Here is a 12,079-nt window from a genome sequence, read left to right on the forward strand (position 1 = left end):
AAAAAAAGGGTCAAGTGCTGCTACACAAGACTACATTCTGTTGCAACTCATTGCTCAAACACACCCTCCAATTAGCAATATTCAATTCTAAATTTCGCAGACAAATGTCGCAAAATTCTCTAGAACTGTATTAGACTCATCCAGCAAGTCTCCAAGTGTGCGATTAGTAGCCAAAGCGAAAGGCTCCCAAAATGAGTGACGGTGGCCATTCCGACGTTCTGAACTTTTACCGAGGATCCACGGTGCTGATAACCGGCGCCAGTGGGTTTCTCGGCCAAGTTCTGCTTGAAAAGATCCTGCGCAGTTTGGAGGTTCGGAAGGTGTATGTAATGCTGCGACCCCGAAGGGGCTGCGACGCCGGGGGTCGTCTGGATCAAATTTTCAGCAGCAAGCTGTTTGATACATTGCGAATGGATGCCGTCAAGTGGCAGAGGATGGTCTGTAGGGTTGTTCCGGTGGAAATTGATTTGGAGAAGGAGAATTTCGGGATGGTTGATGGGTTGAAGAGTGAATTGCTGGGTGAAGTGAATGTGGTGTTTAATATGTTAGCATCTGTAAAATTTATTGATCCTCTGGATGTTGCGCTGCGCACAAACGTGGAGTACACGGACCGGATGCTTAAGTTGGTCGGCGAGATGAAAAATCTCAAATCCGTGGTTTACGTCTCGTCATTCTACTCCAACTGTGACAGACGGTTTATCGAGGAACGAATCTATGACGATTTGAGATTCGGTGGGGTTGAAAAATTGATAAATGTGGTGTCAAAACTGCGGAAAGAGGAAGTGAAATTTTTGACTCCATATCTAGTTGGAAGCTTACCGAATACATACGTTTTCAGTAAAAAGTGTGCTGAAGGGCTGATTCTGGAGAAATACAGCTCGTTACCGATTGGAATCTTTCGACCTCCCATCGGTGAGTAGCTTCTGGCATTCAAGCCAGTTCTTAACTGAAATGTTTATTTTTGCAGTGAGCTCGACTTATCGAGAGCCGGTTCCAGGTTGGGTTGATAACTTCAACGGACCATCCGGCATGGTTGTTCCTTTGTCGGTGGGAATGTATCATGGCGTTCTTCTGGATCCTCGAAAGTGTCCGTGCATCGTTCCGGTCGATTATTGTGTGAATGCTCTGATCTGTTGCGTCTTGGATGTGCATAGACAGCGTTCTCAGAAACTGCCGATTCCGGTGTACAACTACACTGATCCACAGTGCAAACAGTCGTGGGGTGCTATCATCAACGGGTTCGTACAGGGTCTTCCACCGTTCAAGCGGTTCATGGCGTAAGTGATCGATTGAAAATAAGTACCTACACTAACATTTGTTTATTTCAGAACTTACTTTACTCTCACACTAACAAAAAATAAACTGCGATACGCCTTTTGCAAAAGATTGATGCAGCTGGAGGTGAATCTGATCGACTGGGCAACGAGGACTCCGCCCAAGGCGGGGCTGATTCTGAACCGGTTGACCGCCCAGAATGAAGCGCTAGCATTTTTCACTCTCGGCGAGTGGCAGATGAGCAATGGGAACGTTCTACGAATGCTGGCGGAAACTAGCGAATTCGAGCGGCAGCTGTTTCCGTTCGACTTGACAAAGCTAGATTGGAGCGTGTACTGTCGGCAGTTCATTCCGGGAGTTGTGCGATATGCGATTGAGCCGAGAATAGTTAAGACTAGGGATGCTGGAGGACACTCCTGAGGGTTTAGGTATTGGACGAATGCATTACTGGTAACTCAATAAACTTAAAACAATCATATTACATATCCTTTCCACGAATGAATTTCTGCAATTGTTTATTTTTGTCAATATCAAAAGGAATCTGGGAAAAAATGTATCCATTTTTTGTTTAATGCTCTGGGTTCTCCAAAGTATCGCAGAAGTTCCAAGGCTCTGCAAAAAGAAAAAGGTTCCTGGAGTATAGATCTTCGGTTCTACCGCCTTAACAACACAATTTTACCATATTTTCGATGCAATACTATATATTCTTTGGATTGCTTTTTGAATGTAATGGGTTTTGGTTTTGGTCGTAACAACTTGTAATGAGCCAGCATTTTCTTGGCGTTCTCGACTGCGAGATTCCTACTCAGACCTAGGTGTCCGAAGGCTTGATTGCTGAGGCAATTGCAAACCTCTGTATACACCTAATCTTCCATCTATCCTGGGATTCGAATTGACGACCTTTGGATTGTGAGTCCAACTGCCTACCAGCGACTCCACCGAGGCAGGACGACTGGGAGACGACTCCTGCACCTGGATTGAGCTAACGACCTCACCTCTAGGTCAGACTGGGTCCAACATTTACTTCCCCGTCCGATGGAAGGCGTGATGTCAAAACACACACAACTGGGCAGAACTTGTTCGAGAGAATGATGGCCTCGAGTCGAGAGAATAGTGGTACCATTCACGGACACAGAGAACACAGCTCGAGAAAGGGAATCATTCTTTCGAGGTTCAAACCATAAGTGTCGACTGTGGGAATCGAACCCGAGAACTATCTATGTGACTATCTCAATGACTTAACTGCGTCGGCCTCCGAAGTTTGGCGGCTTAGAAGGGGTCAGATGTAGATGTATGAAACTTGTTGACGATTTATTGTTTCAATTAACGAATGAACTCATTTGTTTTGATGGTGTGAGTTGGTAGCATTATTCTATCGATTTTGGCTTTGAGTCTTAAATAAATTTCGAGGGAACAATTCTCACGACTTTGAATTTTGGGTGCAGAGTAGGTGGCTAACCCGTCAGCAATCAGGAAGGTTTACACTCTTTTACGGATGAACTTTTTTTTTGCAAATGAACCATGAGGGAATATTTTTTTCGCCTAACTCGAGCTGTGTTCTCTGAGTCCGTGAATGAAAAACTGTTCTCTCGACTCCAAATCTCACGGACAACCCAGCATTGTCCAAGTTTGATGCGAATTATACTTTCCCTTAATTTCGCTGCCGGCTGGCGGGCGGGATTAGAAGAACACTCAAACACTAGGTGTGTTTTATGGAAATGATGACCAACATGACATTTTTGAGATGTTTAATAGATCTTCAAATGGTTCGTTCCTCTAAGTTACAAAGATATGGAGTGATACAGTCATCTTCAAACTTTAACAAAGTGTTTGTCAACAAATGCTTATCATCGTTACGTTATCCAGTATACAACCGCGCACACGCGTCATCGTCAGACTGTTTTGTTATCTTATCACTCTGAATACTGTATATCGGTAATCATTTTAATGGCAAATTTCCAGTAGTTTGAACGCAACGATAAACGTGGCTCGACCGTCGATGGGCTCAGTATCACGTTAGAGGTAGTCCCGCGAAGAAGAATTGTTGCTAAGAATGTCTACCAGCTGTGAAATCAGGTTCGATGAGAACCCCTACGGAGTTTACTTTCCGGGACAGAACCTGTCCGGAAGTGTAGAGTTGCGGCTTGCGGAAGTGACTAAGGTTAAAGGTATGCGTTATCAGATATTATGTTGGTGGAGTGAGTCATGAGCGGTTGTTTGACGCAGGGGTTGCACTGCAGATCAATGGCGCGGCGGAAGTCAAGTGGTCCGAGACGACGGGAGCGGGTAAGAATCGGAGGACCATTCACTACAGTGGACGGCAGGACTACATGCACTCTACGACCTATTTGGCTGGGTCCAGGGAGGGCAACTCGATTGAACTGCTGCCAGGGATTCATACGTATCGGTTTTCGTGCATGTTGCCGCCAAATTTGGTCACCTCGGTGGAGGCCAAGCATGGTCATGTGCGGTACACGGTCAAGGTCGTGCTGGAACGCTCGTGGAAGATTGATCAGTCGTACAAGGTGGCGTTCACGGTGCTGCGGCACGTGGACTTGAACTTGGAGAACTACGAGGTGCGGCTGCCGATGCAAATGGACAAGGCGAAAACGTTTTGCTGTGGGCCGTGCAAATCGGCTCCGATGTACATTTCGGCCCAGGTTCCAATTTCCGGGTACGTCCCGGGGCAAACAGTAGTTGTGAAGATCGAGGTCAACAACGAAAGTAACAAAACCATGGAGGAGATCTCCACCAAGTTGCTGCAGGTGGTTTCGTTCATCAGTCAGCGACCTTACACGAAGATCCGCGAGATTCCAACCATCTTAGCTGAGGTGCGATGCGCGGGTATTGGGAAACACAGCAAAGCTAGCTACGAACAACAGCTGCAGATTCCGCCGATGCCTCCGTCGAGCCGGTCTTGCCAGGTGTTGACCATCAACTATTACGTCGAGGTTGAGGGAAAGGTCCCCGGACCGGTGATCAACCCGAAAGTCCGAATCCCCATCACAATGGGAACGATTCCGCTATCGCTGGACGGGAGACCTACATTTGAAAGCCCAATAAACGTGGCGCCAATCTTAGAACAACCAACAACCTCGGCGGAACCTTCAGCGACTCCATTTCCACCGGAATTGCGTAAGTCTCTAGATCGCATGATGAGTCATTTCAAAGGTAACGATTCCAATATCTCACAGCTCCACCGACTTACGAGGAGGTCGTCAACGCCGCTAGGACCAATATCCAGGATGAGGGCGAAACCAACGAGATTGGATGGCGGGACTACACGCCACGGTATATGGTCTATCAGTTCGGTGATGTTCCGGCGACGGCTCCACCGGCGCTAGAGCAGCAACATCAGCCGGAGGAGGTCGTGCAACCGGTGTCGGGGGTGGTAAAGAGCCCGGTCGATGATTGAGTGTCTATTATGGGTGTTTTTTTTTTAAATAAAGGTGCTGTGATAAGAGGTTTGATTGTGATGCATTATGTTTGTGAGTGCGCGATAAGGAAACAACTAAGGTTGGAATATTTAAAAAGACATTTATTTTGATCATAATCAGTTTACAGCCAACGCAGACCCTTTCAACTTGCTAAATATATTTTTTGTAAAACACTTCAAAGTGCATCATCAGGTCCACCCGTTCAAGCGCATTTACTTTTCCTCCTCTGGAGACACCGTTCCAGCGCAGCCTTGATACCCGGCAAAAAGTGCCGGAAGTAGTCCTTCCAGTCCAGCGAATCGATGTCAAACGGAAGCACCTTCCGATCTTCAGGGCTCAGCTTGGCCCAAATGGCGCGCATGTTTGCATTCTCGGCGCTCCACGAGTGCTGCGAAAAGTGGCAAGCCGCCTCCTCCAGGGCCATAATTCGGTTCACCATGCACAGATGTCTGCGGAGATAAATAAGTTAGCACTGTTGACTTGGTAAAACTTCAGTTATTTTAAAAGCACTGGACAAAACAAGTGCAGTGTAAATTTGCCGAATCTTTAAGATTTGGTCGACCATGAGGCAATGAACTCCTGAGTTCCAAATACGGAAATTGAACTTTATTTACATTTCTTGTTCTAAATCTTGTAAACAACAAAATCGAGATAAACTGCACAACTGTGACATTGAACTCTATTACCTCAGTTATGACGACTAATTAAGCCACTTCCATAATCGCCAGTACTTAACACGTTACGGAGCTTCCTCCGCTGCATTTAAGACCAGGACAACACGAATAAATTTGCATAAATTTCTAGCCGCTACGATATACTCACTTTCGTTTCTTTCCCACTAAGACCAGCATCAGGTCGGCGAAGGCAGCCTGCAAGATGAACCACCAAACGAACAGTCGATGCACGAAACGGGAAGTGGTCACTCCCAGGGCGTAACGTCTGTAGGAATGAGTTGGGAGAAGAGCAATGATGTAATTATAAAATGTTGTTTTGAAATGATTAACAAATGCCAACATGGTCAACAGAGCACACCGGCAGCGAGATGCAAATTACACATTTGTTTTAATTTTGCACTGCATGAATGAAGTGGCATATTACACACTTTCAAAGCCGGTATGTTGCCCGGCAGCAGGGGTAATTAATGGCGTAAACCGTTTGACACCACTTAACACCATTGGCATGTCAAATTACGGTTAGAATTATTGTGGAATAAATTTTCTCTTTTGTGTAAACAAACGAGGCGTTGATTTGGACATCTTTTTGCCCTTGCTAGGCCATATTTGGAACGGATTTTAAATTTAAATGTTGCTCCCAAATTTATACAGTAAAACGAAGAATACAATCGGATTCAAACACAACGTATTAATTGTAAAATATTTCGTGATGTAACATCTTAAAAAGGATTACAATATATAGCGGAATTAAAAGGAACAACTCGTCTCTTTGTATTCACAGTAATGCATTCTGCTAAAACGCTCAACCAAACCACAATCTTAAAAAGGAAGTTGAAGATAAAACAATAAGTTGAAAAATGATGCTAAAAAGTTAAGTATTACATCGAGTTGCATATTTTTTTTTTAACAAACAATGCTCGTCAGGAAATTCACAAAAAAAATAATTCTTTCGATTACTAAGCATTTACTGACATAAACTACAACAATGTCGATTTGTGTTATTTGTGTAGCAGAATCGGCAAATATGCAAAATCAATTTTATTGTAGAACAAACTGTTCCTAAAAATGTTGCCATACCACAAAAATAGTCAAAAGTTATCGCACCGTTCTCTGTTCCCACGTTCAATTACTTTTTGGTTTATGATGAAGGTAAATACAAATTCAAAAGTAATAAATTTGTATTACACCTCGGAGTTCAAGGCACGCATAAAGAGTGATTTGTGTTATTTTTATGACATTCACACATCAACTTTATATTATTTATATAGAAGAAAAGATAAGTTAAAAAAATTATTATTCATAACATTTACATGAAAAAACATTCCATGTCCACTGAGTACACTTTTGGACTCGACCATCACCGATTTGGAGGGAACTTAAAGGGAACAGAAATGTGTGGTGTTGATTTAACGATACCTCTATTTTTGGCCCCATTCCCTTTTTTGACGATTTTCTTAAAAACTTTGTTTTCGTAACTTTGCAACTATTGGGCCATAATCTTTTTTTTTCTGGTTGAATTTAATAGGAATTCAAATGCATCACAACATAATTTCTTTACAGTTTATGTTTTAACACATTTTTTGATCAACCTGCTATCTTCTACTTTTTTTTACTTTGTCACCATCGCGATCAACGCATCGTGATTCCCGGACAATTACTTAAGAATCATTGAAAACCACAAACTTAACCTTACCAATGCCGAGAAACTGCCCTCCATAGATAAAATATCTGAATTTCCTTAGCAAATTGGCCAAAACAACGTTTAAATACATAAACTGAAAAGAAATTGTATTGGGAGGCATTTGAGGGTTAATATTTTATTTTTAACTATAAAATGCAACCAGAAGGTAATGATTTGATCAAATAGTTGCCAAGTTGCGAGAAAAGAATTGTTGAAGCCAAAAATAGAGGGATGGTCCAAATGGCACCAAACTTGGGATTTCTGTTGACGTTCGATAGACGAAAATTCCCCTCCAAGTTTGGTCCAAATCAGTGAAGGTCGAGTCCTAAGGTTTTCTCAGCTGAAATGAATTTGACTAATTTCAGATTTTTTAACCCCTTCTCACCCAGAGCAAAATCGAGATTTTTTACGTTTTTGTACATTACTCCTAATTGGTGCCTTGTCCTGAAGTTTGGTTGAATTTGGTAGCTGAAGTCCCGAGTTGTAATTACAAATGTTTACGGTAGTTGGGCTTCTACGTGTGTTAAACGCGTTCCGACCTGCGATCTCTTTGGCCAGTTGTCACACTTACAACAATGTTCAGAGTGTGTCAAGATAGCACGACAAGATTGCAAACTTCTTTCTCAATACATGAAGTTTTTTTTTGGTTTTCATTGAATATCTCAGGATTGAAATCGAATTTTGGGGATCAGTGAAGGTGAGGCGTTTTAAACTCTGTTTACCTTAAAATATCACATAATTCATTGGCATGGAATGCTCGAGATTTAAGCCAACCAATTCTGGTATTCTGGAGCTCAGTAATTCCGAATAATTTAGTCTTTTAATGGTCGGCGAAAAATCGACGAACCCACTAATCAAATGTTTAAACTCACCCAAAAAACCGTCCCAGCACCGTTTCACACCCAGCCGCAGCCTCTCGTCCAAACTCGCCCCACAGCATGGTGTTCGCGTCGGTGGCAAAGTTAATCACTGGAACTTTGCGCTGCTCCGGGATCTCTGCCTTTTCTGCAGCGGCCTCTGCCGCCACGGTCAGCAGCGCCGACACGCAGTAATCCACCGGAACCGTGTGACACCGGTAGCTGGGATCTCCGTAACCGCGGTAAACGCGACCTTGGATCAGCGCCACGCACATCCCGGACAGGCCGTTGAAGTTGTCCACCCAGCCGGGGATGGGTTCCTGGTACGCGGACACGACGATCGGTGGCCGGAAGATGGCGATCGGGAGGTGGTTGTAGTGGTTCTGGATCATCACTTCAGCGCACTTTTTGCTGAACGTGTAACTGTTGGGCATTTTTCCGAGGATCAGCGGAGTAAGCTGGACCTTTTCTTGTTCCTGGAGGTGGCTAAGGATTTGGAGGATGTTGTCGTGACCACCGAACGGGATATCGTTTGAAATTTGTTCCTTGATGTCGGACCGATCGCAGGTTGAATAGAACGTGGACACGTGCACGATCGACTTGAGGTGTTTCATGCGGGAGGCCATGTCGAACAGCTTCCGGGAGCAGATGACGTTGGTCTCCAGGGCAGCCTCGATGCACTCGTTGAACTTGACCGAGGCCATCACATTTAGCACGACGGTGACCTCCGACAGGAGCAATTCGCGATCAGTCTCGCTGATGATCTGGTCGTGCGTAAAGTTGGTATTGATCGCGACCACTTTGGCAAAGGTGCCCGCCGGATCCCGGTGATTGTTCCGGATGGTATCGAACAGCGGTTCCTGAAAGATCTCCTTCAACCGGTCTGCCGCCTTCACATTGCGCTTCTCACGCAGCAGCAGGTAAATCCGTTTCACTTCAAAACACCGCAGTATCTTCTCGATCAACACCTTTCCGATAAACCCGGTCCCTCCGGTTATCAACACCACAGAGTCCTTGTAAAAGTTCACCACACTGCTGGGTCGTCCCGCAGGACCGCTCACAATTATATCTCCCATGATCACTCTTCACCACCAAACCAAGATCCTCGCGCGTCCAAGTCCACCGGTCAAGTGACGGCCCTCAAGAAGTTCGCGCAGAACTTAAGCGCCCCGCGAGTTCTTCTGGCCGTTTTTAGCACTTGATCGGTCGCGGCTTGCGCACGTTAAGGAGAAGCGATGTACCGCGCGGGCAAGATCATTACCAAATGGAAGCTGCGAGCTCAAGTGATTTGTTTATATCGGCGGCGGTGGTTGGTGTCCAAGCGTTGATGAAGAGTCTTGGAGGGTGGCGTGACAGATTGGGCCGCACCGGACGACGGTAACAAGACGCGCGCGGTGGAGATAACGAACAAAAAAAAAGGTGGTGGTGGTGGCTGAGGTGGAAATAATGAGCTAGAACGTATAGGTCGTGGGTCAGGGGTGCAAGGAGTTTTGGTCGCCGCAGGGCAGGCAGGGTGGGGACCGAGAGTATACTGCCGAAGGGGTAATGAGATGAGGTCCTCGCGGAGGGGGGTCATGACATGGAAAGAGCAATTTGCTTGCCTTTCGAGTCAAGACGATAGTTTTGGTGAAGAATGGGTGTGGAATTATGTCGATAACGTATGTAAATTAACTCTAATAGTCAAATGAAAGTAATAGTGATTTGATGAAAGGTATAGGGGCTCGTGCATAAAATACGTAGAACTTTTTGGGGGAGGGGTGGTACGACAAAAACCACGTTCTCAGAAATGAAACGGAGTTCACACACACTACCAATCGTTTGCTTTGATAGTGTGCGTGAGCGCCGTGTAAAAAGTGACAGTTCGTCACTTTTTAGTTTGACTTTGTCAAACCAACGGGGTACAAACTACAGAGTGTCAAACGAAAAAGTGACCACCGGGGGTTGAGTGTTATGAAATGTTTGTCTGATTTTGGATTAAAAAAAAAAAAACCATTAACATGCAAACGTGATTTAATTATTTTAAGTACCAATTATTCATGTATTTCAGAAATTAAAAAAAGATTTTGCTGAATGAATTTTATTTTTTTTATCAAACCGCATTAGGGAGCGTTATTTTATTTTATTACGTAACGCAAAAATTTTGAATTTTGGACCCCCTACCACCCTCGTAATAAAGTTTTCACACAAATTAAAAATATATATATATTTCGCTAAAATCAAACCTTCGGTGGCTATATCTTGAAAACAGAGCCCTTTATCTAAAAATCTGTTAAGTATTTTTCGATTGCAAATTCAATTTTTCCAAAAATCACCAACTCTGCGGCAGATTTGTTGACCATACTTCTCAATAGCTCAAAAGTTACGGGTTTTTTGTCTCATAAAACATATCAAAAAATTTCGAAACTAAAAAAACGTTTTTTGGAAAATTAGTTTTTGTGAAAAAAGGTTCAGTAAACCGGGGTGACATTGATAGAATTTCAATTTATTTTTGAAATATTTCTAACTGGTAAGGTAAGATTACTATTTTTAAAACATGTACTAGGGTAGGCCACACAAGGTAAAATGTACTATTTTTGATAAAAAGTTTTTTCAATAGTGTTCAAAAAAATAGTTACATTGAAAATTCTTATTTAGAATTACGGGGTAACTTTGATAGACACAGTTATTCTTGTAAAAATCAGATTTGATGTGTTCAAATTTTATGTTTACGTCATTATTATTACTTAGATGTCTGATACAGCTTTTAAGAAAAATAAATCAATGTTTATTTAAAGTTAACTAAGTTTATAACCTTTTTAACAAAATACATATAAATTTTAGGTAAAATTGTTAAAAAGTCAATATTTTGCGTAAAATTTATTAAAACTAGTTTTGTTTATAAAATTATTGAATCATATTAAACTCTACACTTGAAATCGAAGCAAAAATCAAAAGTTTTCACATTTTATATGACATTTGTTCTACTGAAAATGCCTATAAATTGGGAGATTTTTTTGAGACATGTTTCAAAAACACATAATACCAATTATTTACAAACTTATTTTTCCTTCTCCTAGTGGAAAACTTTCCAAAGAATCCGAAAATGCATTCTATTTTTCGATTCGAAATCATGTTCATTGAGAAAATCATGACACTTTTAGAATAATAAAATAATGCTTTTTACCAACATTTTCTTATTTATAGTTAACTCACCTTTAAAACTTTTCAAAATTGTTATAAATTTTTTTCTGAGAGTACTTTAAACACTTCTCTACCACGATCAGAATGATTCCATACCATTCCGTACGTATTTAATTTGTACTCTTCATTTTGTAATTATTTGTTTATATTGGCAATTATCGGCGAGAAATATTAAACTTACCTAGGACAGAAAGAGGAGCGACAGAATTGAAGATTGCGACAACAGTTTTTTCAAACCTTTTGTCACATGGTGGATAGATCCACCATTTTGCGGAAAAATCTCAAACCTATCAAAGTCACCCCGTTTTACGGTAATTAACCCTCTAACGCCCATGGTTACTCCAGAGCACCACTTATTTTTGTCTTCAAAATTAAATTTCTCTGCAATCATGCATTTATTCAACCCGGTTCAACCTGCATTAGTTTATACAGAATGTTTTCATATAACCATTAAAATGTCATCCAATTTGGTGGATCCAGTTACGAGTAATGTAGAAAAACGAGTAACAATGTCGATTTTGCTCTGGGAGAGAAGGGGTTAAAAAATCAGCAATTTTTGTTTCCCGGTACCTATTTTTTTCTCACTAGTCCTCAACATTACCTACAACTTTGCCGAAGACATGATATTGATCAGAAAATTCACTCAAAAGTTACAGCTGTTTGAATATTTGTGCACCAGTTTTGTATGGACAACAGGCAAAATTGTATGGAGACTTGTAAGGGTGAACCAATGAGCTTCTTTGTTCATAAGGAAGGCCCCAGAATGTTTGAGCCAAAGAAAAAAAAAATACAAATAAAATCCTTTTTCGGTTTTGGTAGAGAATTGCTCCCATGTCAAATTTGATCCAAATCGGAGCAGGATGCTGCTGGTTTGGCGACGTCCGGTGTCTCCAAAATCAGCAAGTCACCCTTCAAATGCACGCATTGTCCTTAGTATGCTATGACGGCTAGGTGAAAAGTACGACGCCCCATGTC

At 42.4% G+C, this 12,079-nt stretch overlaps 3 protein-coding genes across 3 annotated transcripts; 2 read left to right on the forward strand and 1 right to left on the reverse strand.

Annotated features, from left to right (window-relative positions):
* The first annotated feature begins 191 nt into the window (after positions 1–191).
* Positions 192–1,695, forward strand: LOC6037842 (fatty acyl-CoA reductase wat). The gene is made up of 3 exons (XM_038250256.1): positions 192–912; positions 968–1,277; positions 1,329–1,695. The coding sequence occupies exons 1-3, from the start codon at positions 192–194 to the stop codon at positions 1,693–1,695; spliced, it is 1,398 nt and encodes a 465-aa protein (XP_038106184.1).
* A 1,526-nt stretch (positions 1,696–3,221) lies between these two features.
* LOC6037843 (arrestin domain-containing protein 3) lies at positions 3,222–4,748 on the forward strand. Its single transcript, XM_038255525.1, has 3 exons — positions 3,222–3,443; positions 3,502–4,410; positions 4,470–4,748. The coding sequence occupies exons 1-3, from the start codon at positions 3,329–3,331 to the stop codon at positions 4,688–4,690; spliced, it is 1,245 nt and encodes a 414-aa protein (XP_038111453.1). The 5' UTR covers positions 3,222–3,328; the 3' UTR covers positions 4,691–4,748.
* Positions 4,749–4,787: 39 nt separating this feature from the next.
* Positions 4,788–9,201, reverse strand: LOC6037844 (fatty acyl-CoA reductase wat). Its single transcript, XM_001847665.2, has 3 exons — positions 7,940–9,201; positions 5,535–5,651; positions 4,788–5,161 (listed from the first exon to the last, which is right to left on the reverse strand). The coding sequence occupies exons 1-3, from the start codon at positions 8,998–9,000 to the stop codon at positions 4,915–4,917; spliced, it is 1,425 nt and encodes a 474-aa protein (XP_001847717.1). The 5' UTR covers positions 9,001–9,201; the 3' UTR covers positions 4,788–4,914.
* Between the last annotated feature and the right edge of the window lie 2,878 nt (positions 9,202–12,079).

Source organism: Culex quinquefasciatus, chromosome 2, assembly GCF_015732765.1.
Source record: "Culex quinquefasciatus strain JHB chromosome 2, VPISU_Cqui_1.0_pri_paternal, whole genome shotgun sequence".
NCBI classification, from domain to species: domain Eukaryota; kingdom Metazoa; phylum Arthropoda; class Insecta; order Diptera; family Culicidae; genus Culex; species Culex quinquefasciatus.